Source organism: Athene cunicularia (assembly GCF_003259725.1).
Source record: "Athene cunicularia isolate RWA chromosome 2 unlocalized genomic scaffold, athCun1 chr2_part1, whole genome shotgun sequence".
Lineage (NCBI taxonomy): Eukaryota > Metazoa > Chordata > Aves > Strigiformes > Strigidae > Athene > Athene cunicularia.
In genome coordinates this window covers 3,956,932-3,969,608 of record NW_020799095.1, presented here as the reverse complement: position 1 = coordinate 3,969,608, position 12,677 = coordinate 3,956,932, and the positions used below count along the sequence as shown (strand labels likewise).

The 12,677-nt window shown below is 42.7% G+C and overlaps 1 protein-coding gene across 1 annotated transcript in view; it reads left to right on the top strand.

Annotated features, from left to right (window-relative positions):
- The first annotated feature begins 2,666 nt into the window (after nt 1–2,666).
- The window catches only part of TMC2 (transmembrane channel like 2), a 34,057-nt gene continuing 24,046 nt past the window's right edge, over nt 2,667–12,677 (top strand). The window contains exons 1-8 of the mRNA XM_026843522.1: nt 2,667–2,958; nt 3,272–3,319; nt 5,183–5,513; nt 6,231–6,380; nt 8,514–8,604; nt 9,512–9,593; nt 9,890–9,996; nt 11,697–11,795. Of these exons, the coding sequence (XP_026699323.1) occupies nt 2,913–2,958; nt 3,272–3,319; nt 5,183–5,513; nt 6,231–6,380; nt 8,514–8,604; nt 9,512–9,593; nt 9,890–9,996; nt 11,697–11,795 (954 nt within the window). The 5' untranslated portion in view covers nt 2,667–2,912. The remainder of the gene's footprint in view (nt 2,959–3,271; nt 3,320–5,182; nt 5,514–6,230; nt 6,381–8,513; nt 8,605–9,511; nt 9,594–9,889; nt 9,997–11,696; nt 11,796–12,677) is intronic.

The following is a 12,677-nucleotide window of genomic DNA, read 5'->3' as shown; positions in this document are numbered from 1 at the left end:
CACTCCTGGAGGCTCCCCAGGTTCACCTGCCCAGCCTGTCTTCTGCATCGCACCCTCTGGCACTGCCTGGTCCACCTCAAAAGTGACGGTGGCTCTGCCTCTCCCCCCGAGGACATGTGCCACTTGGGACAAAGACCCTGAGGTTTCTAATCATGCCTGTGTGAGTGCACATCAGCCACAGATGGACCATCACTTCCAGAGGAGGAAGACAGCACCAGCTGGGGTGGGCTATTTATTTTTCTTGAGGCTTTATGCATAGGGAGCAGCAGATTGTATGCAAAGGATCTGTTGTACCATAGGCTGAGTTTGAAAGGTAATGTAGGAATTCCTCCTTAAAGTTAAGCACTTGGACAGCCACTTTCATACCTGTCTTCATTAGGAAATAATTGCTAGCCGTTATGCACCTTCCTCCCCTCCATGGAGTCCAGTGAAGTTGGAAGTGTGAAAGATAATGATCCCTACCTATGCAAGGGTAAAATATTGCCATCCAGCCTGTAAGAGCACAGTTTTGTTACAGTCAATCTATGTTTGTCAGTGTATGTACAGGAGAGCAAAGCCACATCCATACAGAGCTTATTGCAAATATCGTCAGCTACTAAACAGCTGGACTGATATGTTGCCTCACGATCACTGTACAAAACAGCTATAATTCCTGCTCTGTCCCATAGACTGGGAACCCTCAGCTATCACCCCCTCCAATGGTGCAGGCTGATCTCATCTGCTGTGTGACAAGGGCTGCCCAGGGCCCCTGTGACTGCCATAAAAACATCACATCTTGCTACCACCACTGTGAACAGATCATAAAATCAAAGGACAGACATTCTGACTAGAAGCAGGAGACAGAGGTAATACCCATCCACACGTTTTGGTAGTAAAAAGAATTTGAAGTCCCCATTGTTTTTCAAAATCATGTACTCTGTACCTATGGGTATGTCAAGTGGCACAAGCAGGTCTGGTTGACCTGAGACTGCCCCAGCTCCAGTGCAGATAATGAGTGAATTGCTGACCATGTGGCAAGGTAGAAGCCAGGACACTCAGCTCTGGAAATGAGATGCCTACATCAGCATACCCTGAGCATGCAAAAAGAATCTGAGTTTGCCTTGGTGGACAAGAAGGGTGCATGAGGCAGAAGGAGTGCCAGCACTGAGCATGGCCCTTTTGCCTCTTACCTCCTGATTCTCCAGAAACGTGTCTTTCATTTAACAAAGAAAATGATGTCCCTAGATCCTCTGTTTAGGAAAGAGATGCTTAGGGCTGAGGCTTGAGACAGCTGAAGTAGCTTGCAGAAAATCCGTTCCAGTAGCCTCCAGCAACTGTGAATTGCTCTGTTTTGCCTGGAGCAGTATTAATGCAATGAACTAATGGTCACAGTTAAAACAACCTTACAACCTACCACATTGACACATAGGGTTATAGGTGAAACTTGTTGACTAGGAAGACCTTCAAAAACTGCTACCACTGTCTTCAGCCCCAGTCAAACCCACTGGTGTTGGGAACACACAGAGAAAATGCCTTGTGTAATGAAATTGTAGGGTTAGAGCTCTTAATAATGTATGGACATATAACATACATTATGTATTTAGCTCAGGCAAGCTAAGGTAAAGTCAAAGGCATGTCAAACAATCCATGGGAATGGACTTAAAATATTTGAAAGGTGCCTTTGGACCAAAATCCAGTGAGCAAAATGCAGCAGAGAGTTTCCTGTTCAGGATGGCACCACCTTGGGTGCTGCACCTGACCCAGATCAGGAGTCATCTGCAAGAGTCGCTGGTGGCAGCAGCCTCAGGCCGGTCTCCACAACATTCCTCTCTTTTGGGAGGGAAAGGGAGAAGTAACATTCTCCCTGCCAAGACCTCGAAAAAAGTCTTTGTGTACTGTCACCACACCGGATCCCCCAAGGAACACCTGCACGAGCCAGGGGTCTGCAGCAGATTTCAGAGAAGACGCGTGAGGGTAAGCTTTCCTCTTGGGAAACCGTTCCTGCGCGCTCAGCGTACCTGCAGGAGAAACCCTGCGCTGGGGACAAACGAGTTCGCTGAGGAAGCTACAGCTGGGGCAAATGCTGCAGGTTCTACACAGGAAATAGCTCAGACAAACCTATTCTTGGCTCATCGAAAGACTGCAAGCTGCAGAGTGCAATACAATACTTTGCGGTACTAAAGGACCTTCCGAATGAGGGTCTCGCATTAATTAATTAAGCCTTAGAGCACCTAGAAGGAAAATCTATCCTATTTTACCAGCAAGTGCAATGAGTATGCAAAGGTCATACAGAATAGAGGAGCAAAGGAAAGAGAGATCCTGGTGTCTTGACTCCTGACTCCTTGCTGCATCTATTAGCTCATGAGTCCCCTACAAAGGACATGCATGGAAGACAAAAGGTGACCCACAGCCATGCCCCAAGGGGCACCGATAGAGAGTTTTAATAAGGTGCAGGAGAATGACTAACAGGGTTACACAGATTGACGCAGGTCAGTAAAGAATATGGCATTAAGAAAATTGATCCTTTCAAAGCCTCCAGCCACATGCTTATGTCAGAACCAGACGTGACTTGTGTCTGTGTTTCATATGATACCACCAAGTATCCACCAAAGGGCTTTCCTTCATGTTTAAATAATGAAATGCAATGTAATGCCGACAGGTGCTTTTTTCACAGGGAGAAGGGAGCAGAAGGGAAAGCATTTGGGTGGGCTGAGGCAGAGCCTAGGTCTTCCTTGCCTCTCCCACCCCTCCCTGCCCTCCCCTGCACACATGGCTCACGAGCAAGAGGTCACCAATGGCTGGACATGCCCACCTGTCTGCAATGCCAAGGAGACAAGCACATGGGCACTGGAAGAGAGAGTAATCCGTATATGAGTGGGGTGTTCTGCGCAGAATAGCAGCTGCAGTGTCTGTGCAAAAGACGGGAGGCTGTCATGGGGAAGAAAAAGAAATGTGCCTTACAGGTCATCATGGAAGATGGTTGGTATCACTATGAGATCATTTCAGTTTGGATGTTGCCAAATACTTGACAAAATGTCTCGGGACTTTCCAGTCACACCATTTTGCATCTCTCAAATATCATGCAATTTCGATGTGCTCCTGTAGGAAACTTTTGCCGATACGCCAAACTAAACTAAATATTACGAGCATCACTGTAGGAAAAGAATATAATGTATAATCAATAAGGGATATTCTGCCAAGTTCAGCTGGTCCTGAAGAGCTAGCTGTGTAAAGCATCATGTGTATAAATCCCAGCAACAAACGCAATTAATCTTTGTTCTTTGTTTTGCAGTCGGAATAGAGATTGATGGACAAGTCGAAAGTGATGCAGAGAGTGAAGGTAATGTAGAGATTAACAAATTTGGTCTTGTTTGAAATACAAGAAGTGATACCTTTTCTTTTTCTCTCCTGCTTGTTGCTTGCTCAACAACACAAACTGTTTCATGAGCTATTTGTAAGCTCGGGCTTGATTTATAATAGTGATATGTAAACCACCGTTCTGAAGCAGTCTGTCCCCTTTCATCCATGCTTCTAGAGTGGGAGGCAGTTGGAGCCCATGTCCTTTGGCAGTTTTCCCTAGTAAACCAGGCATTCAGGTAAAGCACAACTGTCTGCAGGGCTAAGACTGCTTTGCACCACACCACGGTCCTGCTTGCCCTCCCTGCAATGCTTGTTTAGACCATAACACACTGGTATCTTAATTAATCATGGCCATGAGAAGATAAAAATGAAAATGGATTGAAGACAGACTGATGGTTGTAAGGAGAATTGGGAAGAGCCAGTAACAGGATTAAAAACATCTTTAATCTTTTATGTATAATAAATAAAGAGAAATAGTTCAGTGGTAGGATTATAACACTAAATAAAAAAGATAGTTAAGAGGTAAAATCATAACTGCACTGGATAGGTGATACAAATGTAGACACTCCTGCAAAACTCGTTCACAACCGTGTCTGTGCAATCCATAAAATATGAGAAAGTAATTAACAAATGACTAGGATTTTTTTTATTATTATTATTTTTTTTTTTTACATCATAGCCACCTTTTCCATAAAGGCAACCAAGGCAATAAAAGTAACAAATGAATGCTCCACATTTAACCTAATATTTGATAGGTTGAAAAGTAAAACCATGAGAGTTGGATGCCCCAGATGAACATTTTCCCAAAGAGGGTAGGTGGTCCTTTGACCTAGATCACTAACTGAAATTCAGCTGAGATAGACCATTACATAGTAACTGAAACCGATCTAATGGATCCTGCGAAATTAGTTGAAAGCTCCTTCTCATTCCCAGTGACAAATGTCACAACCACCACCTACTAATTTTTAACCACTAGCAAGCAAATACTATTTTCATCAAAAATGCAAATACTCAAATTCTCTTTCCTTCTATTTTCCTCACCTTTTAGACAGCTCATTTTTCACTCTGGATCCTATTCCAGCACAATCTCATTCTTCCATTACAATTTCTCCAACTCTGGGGAAAAAAAAAAAAAAAAAAATCAATGCCAAAATGATAAATCTTTTGTTTGTTGTTTGAACACTTTATTTTCATCAGCCAGAAATTTTGGAATCCTTAAACTGGAAGTATTTCTGACTTCTGGACAAAAAAGGTTTTTAGCTTGCAATGCCAATAAGAATGAAATTTTCATCAGAGACTATCTGGGTTTTTTTCTTCTCTAGATAGAGACCTTCCTATATAAAAGAAAACTCAGAGAAACAAAACTATGTACTGCCTAAGCTGTACCTTTTCTCTCTATAAACAGAAGACCTCCATCTCCAGCCTTAAAAAAGTAAACATCTTTCAAGGACATTGCATCAACAAGGAAACTACATACCTTATAACCAGCTACAATTTCTGTTTCCATTGCTCTGATGTATTTACAGATTGGGAAGATATCTGTCTGTGCTCTCTGATGGATGGATTTTTTCATTTGTAACTAATTCCCTGTTTTCTTATGGTCACATATAAGTCACTGATGTGCTAAAATGAGCCATACTATCTTAAATGGGAGTTGAGTAACCGAAGAGATGAATGTGGCTCTTGGATGGGGCATAATGCAAAACCCACCAAGGTCAATGGGTATCTGCTCATTGACTTGGCTAGGGTTTCCATCAGGCATCCTGGCTGCCCACACTTTTCTGATGAATCTTTATTTTGTCCGCATGGATTTCCCACGGTACTTGTTTTTTATCCCTTGCAGAAGAAGTAAAGGACAAGACACCTAAGAAACATCCCCGCAGGAAAACTGACAGAGCAAGCAGACTTGAAAGGAAAAAGCAAGAGAAAGACAAAGAAGAAGATGAGAGCAAAGAGGAAGACAGTTGTAGCCAACAAAACAGAGCTTCTAGGAAAAAAAACCACCAACAAAAAAACAGTGATGGAAAAAAAGCAGGAGAGGAAGGAAGCCGACAGAGAGAGAGAGGCAAAAAGGCTCCTACCAAAGATCAAAAGGAGTCAGAAAACAAAGAAAAGAAAACAAACAAGAAAGAAAAAGAGGGGGATGACAAACAGAAGACAGACAGGAAAAACAGGTAATTAAACAATCCCTGAGTAAGGTGCGTCGTGTCAAACCAGCAGCGGTATCCACATGCCAGTGGCATAGGGGTCAGAACTGCAAAACTAATAGACTGCAAGCAGGTTACTGCTCTCCCAAAAGAGATACAGCAGTGGAAAACAGTAGTGTAAAACTGCTTCCAAAGTCTTCTACCGTTATCATTGCTCAGCCAGGATCAGATCTATGCATGTAGTGGAGTCCTAGTGCCTACAGTTGGAGGTAGAACAGCACTCTTAAACTAGATACCTAGAGCAACTTAGATCTGGGCACATTTTTTGGTTAGTCTATGGAAACATTCAGGTTAAAATAGATCTCTCATGTTCTCAAGTCTGTTTTAAATCTTGTTTGTCCCAACCCTCTGCTTCTCTCGCTATCTTCCATTTCCTTCTGAAGATGTGAAAAACATTTCTCCAGAGCCAGCTGTAGCCCTCAGCAATGCTTCTGTAGCTGAAGTGTGGTTCAAAGCACAACGTCAGGCGAGTTATGGGGAGGTGCAATTGCCTCTCTGTTATCCTGACTGGAAGCAGCCTTGCCCCGAGTGCGTCACACTGAGCCAGGGAACGCTGAGGCACTGTGCCCACATCAGAGTGGGATCCTGGGGGGCCAGCAGCACTGTGCCCACACCAAGCAGGACCTTCCCTCTAAGTCCTGCAAGTTTTTCTGTTTTGTACGCTTTAATTTGTGTCTCTCCTAGTACTACTTCTTCTTCCAACTCATCTGACGAGGAGTCGTTATCAGAGGAAGAGCTCGCGATGCTGATGGAACAGGTGGAGCAAAAGAAAAAACTGATTGCCACGATGAGAAACAAGCCCTGGAGGATGATGAAGAAGCTCTCAGTGCTCAGGTACCTATCACACCGGGAACCCCCACCCCTGGGATCCTTGCTGACTGTCCAATGCACTTTGCCTTTCTTAGAAATTACATATTTGCTGCTGCTACTGTAACACCCCAGTCTCAGAAAAAGCAACCAGCAGAGCCTGGCCAGCCTGTCTGAGTTTAAATGATCAGAGTTAAAATGTGGAATTTGATTTTCAGCCTCTGTAACCAAAGAACGGACAAGGTGCAAATCTGTTCAACTGATACCCATGGCCAGGTCATTCTACCCTTGTATTTAAAACCAAATGACACACTACTGTCAGACTACTTGTTAAAGCAAACTCAGTGCCATGTCCATTGTCAGACAGAAATCAGAGCAGCGAAGTGCCATGTTACTTCACACTCCTGAGATGGGACTGGTCAGGAAAGATGCTGTATTCTTTGAAGAGGTTTATGAAATGAAGAGAATATTGCCACCCAGCCTACACTGAATGTGGGAACAACTCAGGAAGCTGCAGAGACCCCTTGGTGCAAGAGGCAGTGGGGCAGGGCAAACGAGGGAAACTAAAACCCACAGGTCAACAGGCAGTGGCTCATAACAAACCATTCCTGCATCGAGGCAATGATTCAAATCAAGGCTCTATTGGTTAAAAATCCCCTGAAACCCATTTCTACCAGAAGAGCTTTCAAAATAGTGTTGCAAGGCATGCACAGCCCCATGGGGAATGGTGATGCTCCTGCTCCATGTTTACCAAGAGGCTACTCAGAGCTTCAGTGACCAGGCTGTGAAGGCTGGCAGTCACCATGTGTGTCTGATTCTCTCTTTTACACCCTGAAGGCCAAGACCTGCTCTATCTTCCATTAAAATGAGGAGCCTTCAACAGTGCCAATTATTTCTAAAAATCTGGGTAAAGATCTATACAGGGAAATTGTATTAAAGCAGCTTTTCTATCTCACAGGCATGCTACAAGGCTGAGCTCATTACATATATAATCTTATGACCCTAAAAGTCCAAAGTTCTGCAAGGAAAAAAAAAAAAAGCAAAGCAGTATTATTTCTGACATATTTTCCCTTTGGTGTAGGATCCTGGCTAAAATTCTGCCTAGCATCATGTTTGATAATGTACCTCCATCCTTGCACCTTATCCCTGAACCATGGCAACCATTACCACCTGCTAATGAACCTAAACAGAATTGTTGCATTGCTTGTGCCGGGGTCTCCAGAGTCATACATTCATTAGTTATTCCAGCTGCACAAACTCAACCCTGACACAAGAAGTGATTAGCCCCATTACACAGATGAGGAATGTGAAACACAAAGAGAGCAAAAAAAAAGTGTTCAAGACTTAGAAATCTCACTTTAGGTTTGCAAATAAAGTCGCAGGTGATTATCCCAAGGTGATGTGCTGAACTAGCCAACTATTTCTACCAAGTATAAATCTGTCTTTCCCATAGGTTTAGGATTACAAAGGACGTCCCAACTCCTGAAATTTAACCTCTTCTCATGAGGTATTAGCAACACCAATATATGATACAATTTCATTCACAAACTCAGCATATTCTGAAAGCATCTACCTAGGTTCTGTTCTCTGTATTTCCCTTAGAAATCCTATTCTAAAACTAATTTCAATTTGCAGCTTGATTTTATTCCTAACTAGCATACACTGATTTCTCTGATGCTGAAATTATCCTGTTGGGCCAACTGCACATCTTTGATAGTTTATCCAGGGAGGTGTTCATGGAGGGAAATTCTGTGTCCTCTTGCTTGGAGTTTGTTTCACTGAATGATGTTATTTTCTTCTTGACCAATGCACAAGGAGAGAGAAGTTACAGCAGGCATGCCAGGGTGGTAGCGAGAGGAACAGGTGGGGTTTTGGTCTACACTTAGGGAGAAGTGTTGAACAAGATTTGGGACACATCTCTGCATGAACATGAGTGCTTTGGGGACCTGTCAGCTAGCTGTGGGTGTGTGCGAGCTCTACATGGCACAGCAACACCACCAGCAGACAGCATCCAGAAACCCACAGGCAGTGCATGGTGTGGAGAGAGACCATACCCCCACCTTTGCACGAGTGTGGCTGCTTTCCCACTGTGCAGGCAGAGGTGAAAAGCTAAAGACCCCTTTGCTGTTTCAATAACCTGCTTATTTATTTTCCAATTAGGGAGGCACAAGCTTTTGTAGAAAAGTTTGAAGGAGCTCTGGGAAAAGGGAAGGGCAAAAAGTTGTACGCGTATAAGATGATGATGGCAAAGGTAAGTGCTGCAATGATGTCAGGGAAAAGCTTGGATACCTGGTTTTGCATTCAGCACATTTTTGGTAGAGCTTATTAACTTGTATTTGGCAAAAGAGACACCAGGAAATCAGAATAAAACTTGCTGTGCACATTAAAAGAAATACTAGCCAGCTTCAAATCTATGGCTATTACAGAAAGAACAGGAGAAAATTTCCCCCCACCTGAATCTCATTGCTACCTTCCCTGAAGCAAGGGAGTCTTTGCAGGAGCAGGGAAAACCACAGCTTTCTGGCTGCAATCTCCAAAACCTTGATCTGTGAGACAAGGTACCCTAAAGGGGAGAGAGGCCATGACAAACTCTTGCACTGCCCTGTAGACTCCTGTAAAATTTCATCCTCCCTGGTAGTGAGAAGATAACAGGGAGAATGATGACACTGTTTTAAAACTGAAGTTGGTAGCCAAATTGCGTGTTGTCATGGAGATTATACTGAGAAGTCAAAAACGGAGCCAGACCTGAGATGATGAAACCAACAGAAGTTTAGCCACTGGTCTGATGAGAAAATATTCAAAAGCTCAGTATTCTATCAAATTAAATTTTGTTTTAAATAGTGTTGGTTCTGCATCAATTCTTTCAATCCAGACCTAGGTCTGAATTTGCCACCCCTATGTTATATGGTAAACTCATAGCACAACTTCAGCTTTCCAAAAGAATGTTAACTGAATGTTAACACTTGGCGGTGGGGGGCTTTTGGATTGAAGGTAGTGTCTGAAATAGTCTGAAAGATCAGACTCAGATCAGAGTTTCTGCTTTGGACTTCACACCCACTTCTAGTAATTTTACCAAATCCTGACATCAGAAAGCCCTGCAGACAAACCAGCTTCCCGCTTCTCACCTCTCTGCTCACTGAAATGTTGTCTTGTTTCAGAAATGGGTGAAATTTAAGAGAGACTTTGACAATTTTAAAACCCAGTGCATACCCTGGGAGATGAAGATAAAAGAAGTGGAGAGTAAGTGAAAGTTGCTGTTCGGTGGCAGTGACACATTTTGTAAGACAGCTTTGCCTTCATCCAAACAATCCTCCAGCTCCCTGGTCCCCAGTCTCCTCTCGCCCTGGGCACTGATGCCAAAGGAGGAGCACATGCCCCAGGCAGATCTGGACTTTGCTGTCTCCACCGGTGGTGGGGACTGTCAGGAGGGTCTTGGGCAACGTGCTGGGGAGACATGAGGGTAAAGGGGTCCAGGTCATGCTGAGGACAGTTTAACCCTCCTACACTCCTAACCATGAAGTGTCTTCTGGTTTAAGGTCACTTTGGCTCCTCAGTCGCTTCCTACTTCATATTTCTGCGGTGGATGTACGGAGTAAATCTTGTCCTTTTTGGATTAATATTTGGACTGGTTATAATTCCAGAGGTAAGTGATTAATTCTTCTTTCAGTACTGTCTTGCCCGTTGCTTTACGTGAGTATGAGATTGATAGCACAAGCAAGTGTCTTGCAACAGGAAGTGCTTTAGAAAAATTAAATATATAAGGATGATTATTTACAAAGACCAACTTACGAGGCCGTTACTGGCACAGGATTAAAAGTCAGACTGAAATCAGGAGTCCTAAAATGCTGTTAAAGATCCTGCCTATTCAGCAGCTAAACCAGGAGCTCAAAAACCTAATCTAAGGCTAGTTTTACATTTTGACTAAAGTGAAAAACATGACCGATGACTCCTAGGTACGAGCTCAGGTCTGTCAGAGCCATAAGAAATGGGCTGTGCTCTGAAAGTGATTAAGAACATCCCCCCTTTGGGCCCTCCAAGGGACATGGCTCTGGGTGGCAGGCACAAAATTGCTCTGCAGGAGGAGCCCTCAAGGGAAGGAACAATTTCCCAGCACTCTGCCAACTAACATTTGTTTGGGAAATATCCCTTTTCTGTACTCTTAATTCAGATGATTCACAAGGAAGAGTTTTATTTTTAGTTTTTCTATTTCTCGCTGTTCTTGGGGAAGGAAAAAGATCTCATAGCCAACTATATATGATTGTTTATTGAAGAAATTAATGTAGCCATCACAGCTCCAGCTAAATTAGTCAGTGCAGTCTTTAAAGGCTGTGCAATCTGCAGACAGTGGCATCTGTTCTGTTTAATGCAGATTTTTATGGAGCAAAAATGCAGCACAGAGTCTCTCCTGAGGATGGTGCTTTTGTTCTCCTTAATGTGGTTGCTCACTCTATTGAAAGTAAAAGCTGTTTCCTCCCAAGATGAAGAGACATAACCATTAGCACTGAACACTATAAATGTATTTTGTAAGGAGCTATACGTATGGTAGAAGACTAAACAGCTTTCGTCTTTAAAGTATGCATACTGTTACTCATTGACTACTGAGCTGTTACGATATAGAGAGTAGCTGGGCAATAAACATTTAATCGTAAACTATTTTGAAATTAATTAGATAGCCCTTAAAAATAAGTGATATGCTAGGACCTTTCTAGGCTATTAATGCTAATGAGATATTTTCATATATGCACCAGTCAGAGTCTGGCTGTAAATACATTATTAACTCTCCATAGCCCTTGACATTCTCAGGACTTTTATAGCTACCGGACTTGCTGCAAGACCTGCTTTCCATGGTGCCATGAGGAGAGGCTGTGCCATGAAAACTGTTCTTTACCTGATTTTGTCATATGTTTTTTGCCCAAACCTAACTGCCCTTCACCTCACCTTGAGATCTTTTTTCAATTCAAGACTATATAATTCAAAATACACTGAAAGCTCAGCCCAGTGCTTCTGACGTCTCTCAGAGGAGGAATCCTGCATAAATAGATAAAGCTAATCCCCTTATTGCATTAGACCCATGAAGTTCAAGCAAAGAACTTCTTGCTAAACTAAAGGCATTTAAACTAGAGCTGTGCATTGAGAGATACAATTCCTTGGCAAATTATTTCCTGTACAATGGATGTTACCAGTGAAAGGGATGTTATTTGGGTGAAATTAATTCTAAATATTTTAAACTGCTGCTCTGGTATCAAGAAATAAAATATATATGAAAATCAAAAAAATGGAAAACCAACCAAACTGTTCAGTGTGTTATGCCATACATGCATCACTGTTATTAATGTTCACCAGATCCTGATGGGAATGCCATACGGGAGCATGCCGAGGAAAACTGTACCCCGGGCTGAACAAGCAACAGCTATGGATTTTTCAGTTCTTTGGGATTTTGAGGTAAGCACAGGAGTGTTAATCATAAGAGATCAGTTGAATACCTCCTAAAACCCTTCAGAAGTTAGCAGCACTACAGGGATGAATTTATTCCAAGATAAACCAGCAATGCATCTGTTTCTTCCGGGAGATGAAGACACCTGCTGCCACAAAATCTCTGTGGATCTCCAGAGATTTCTGGCCAGAACAGCATGTGCACGTGCAGGCACCTGCATACGAATATGAACCACTTCCATTTACAAATGTGCTGGCTGGCGTATGTCACACGTGTGTGTGTGTGTGTGTATACACACAAAAACACACAGACATATATTTCTTGGGTTTGCAGGAACAAAGCAGATGCATTTTTATTCTAAAGGGAACATATCACATCCCAACACATTTGGCTGACGCCACACGGAATGTGTCTGTCTGAGGTCAAAATAAGATCCACGAAGGCCAGTGAATTTTTCAGTTCCCCACTGAAAGAAGTTAAAGCAGATTTAGGAATCCCACATCCTTTAATCTACACAGTATTTTTATTCATGAAGCACAAGAAGCCAAAATTAGGGTTTTCAATGAGCATTAGTAGAAGCAGGTGACTACATACACTGCCAGTGATGAGGTTGGCACAGCTCACTTAAACCACATTTATAGAGCTGCCTCGTGAATTCAGGGGAAAAAAAAAATAAAAATAATCATCCTTTTTTGAAGGTACATAAAACAATCCGTAGAAATTTGTATTATCATCTCACATTCACAATGTAGAATTTCATTCTGACAAAACAAAAAAATATGGTGTGCACAAGAGCCATTTTACTTCCAAATAGAAAGGCAACCAGCATGCAGGTGAAATATGAGAGTGGCTCCAAGGCAGCCAGAAGGAGAGAAGCCATGGACCCCCTT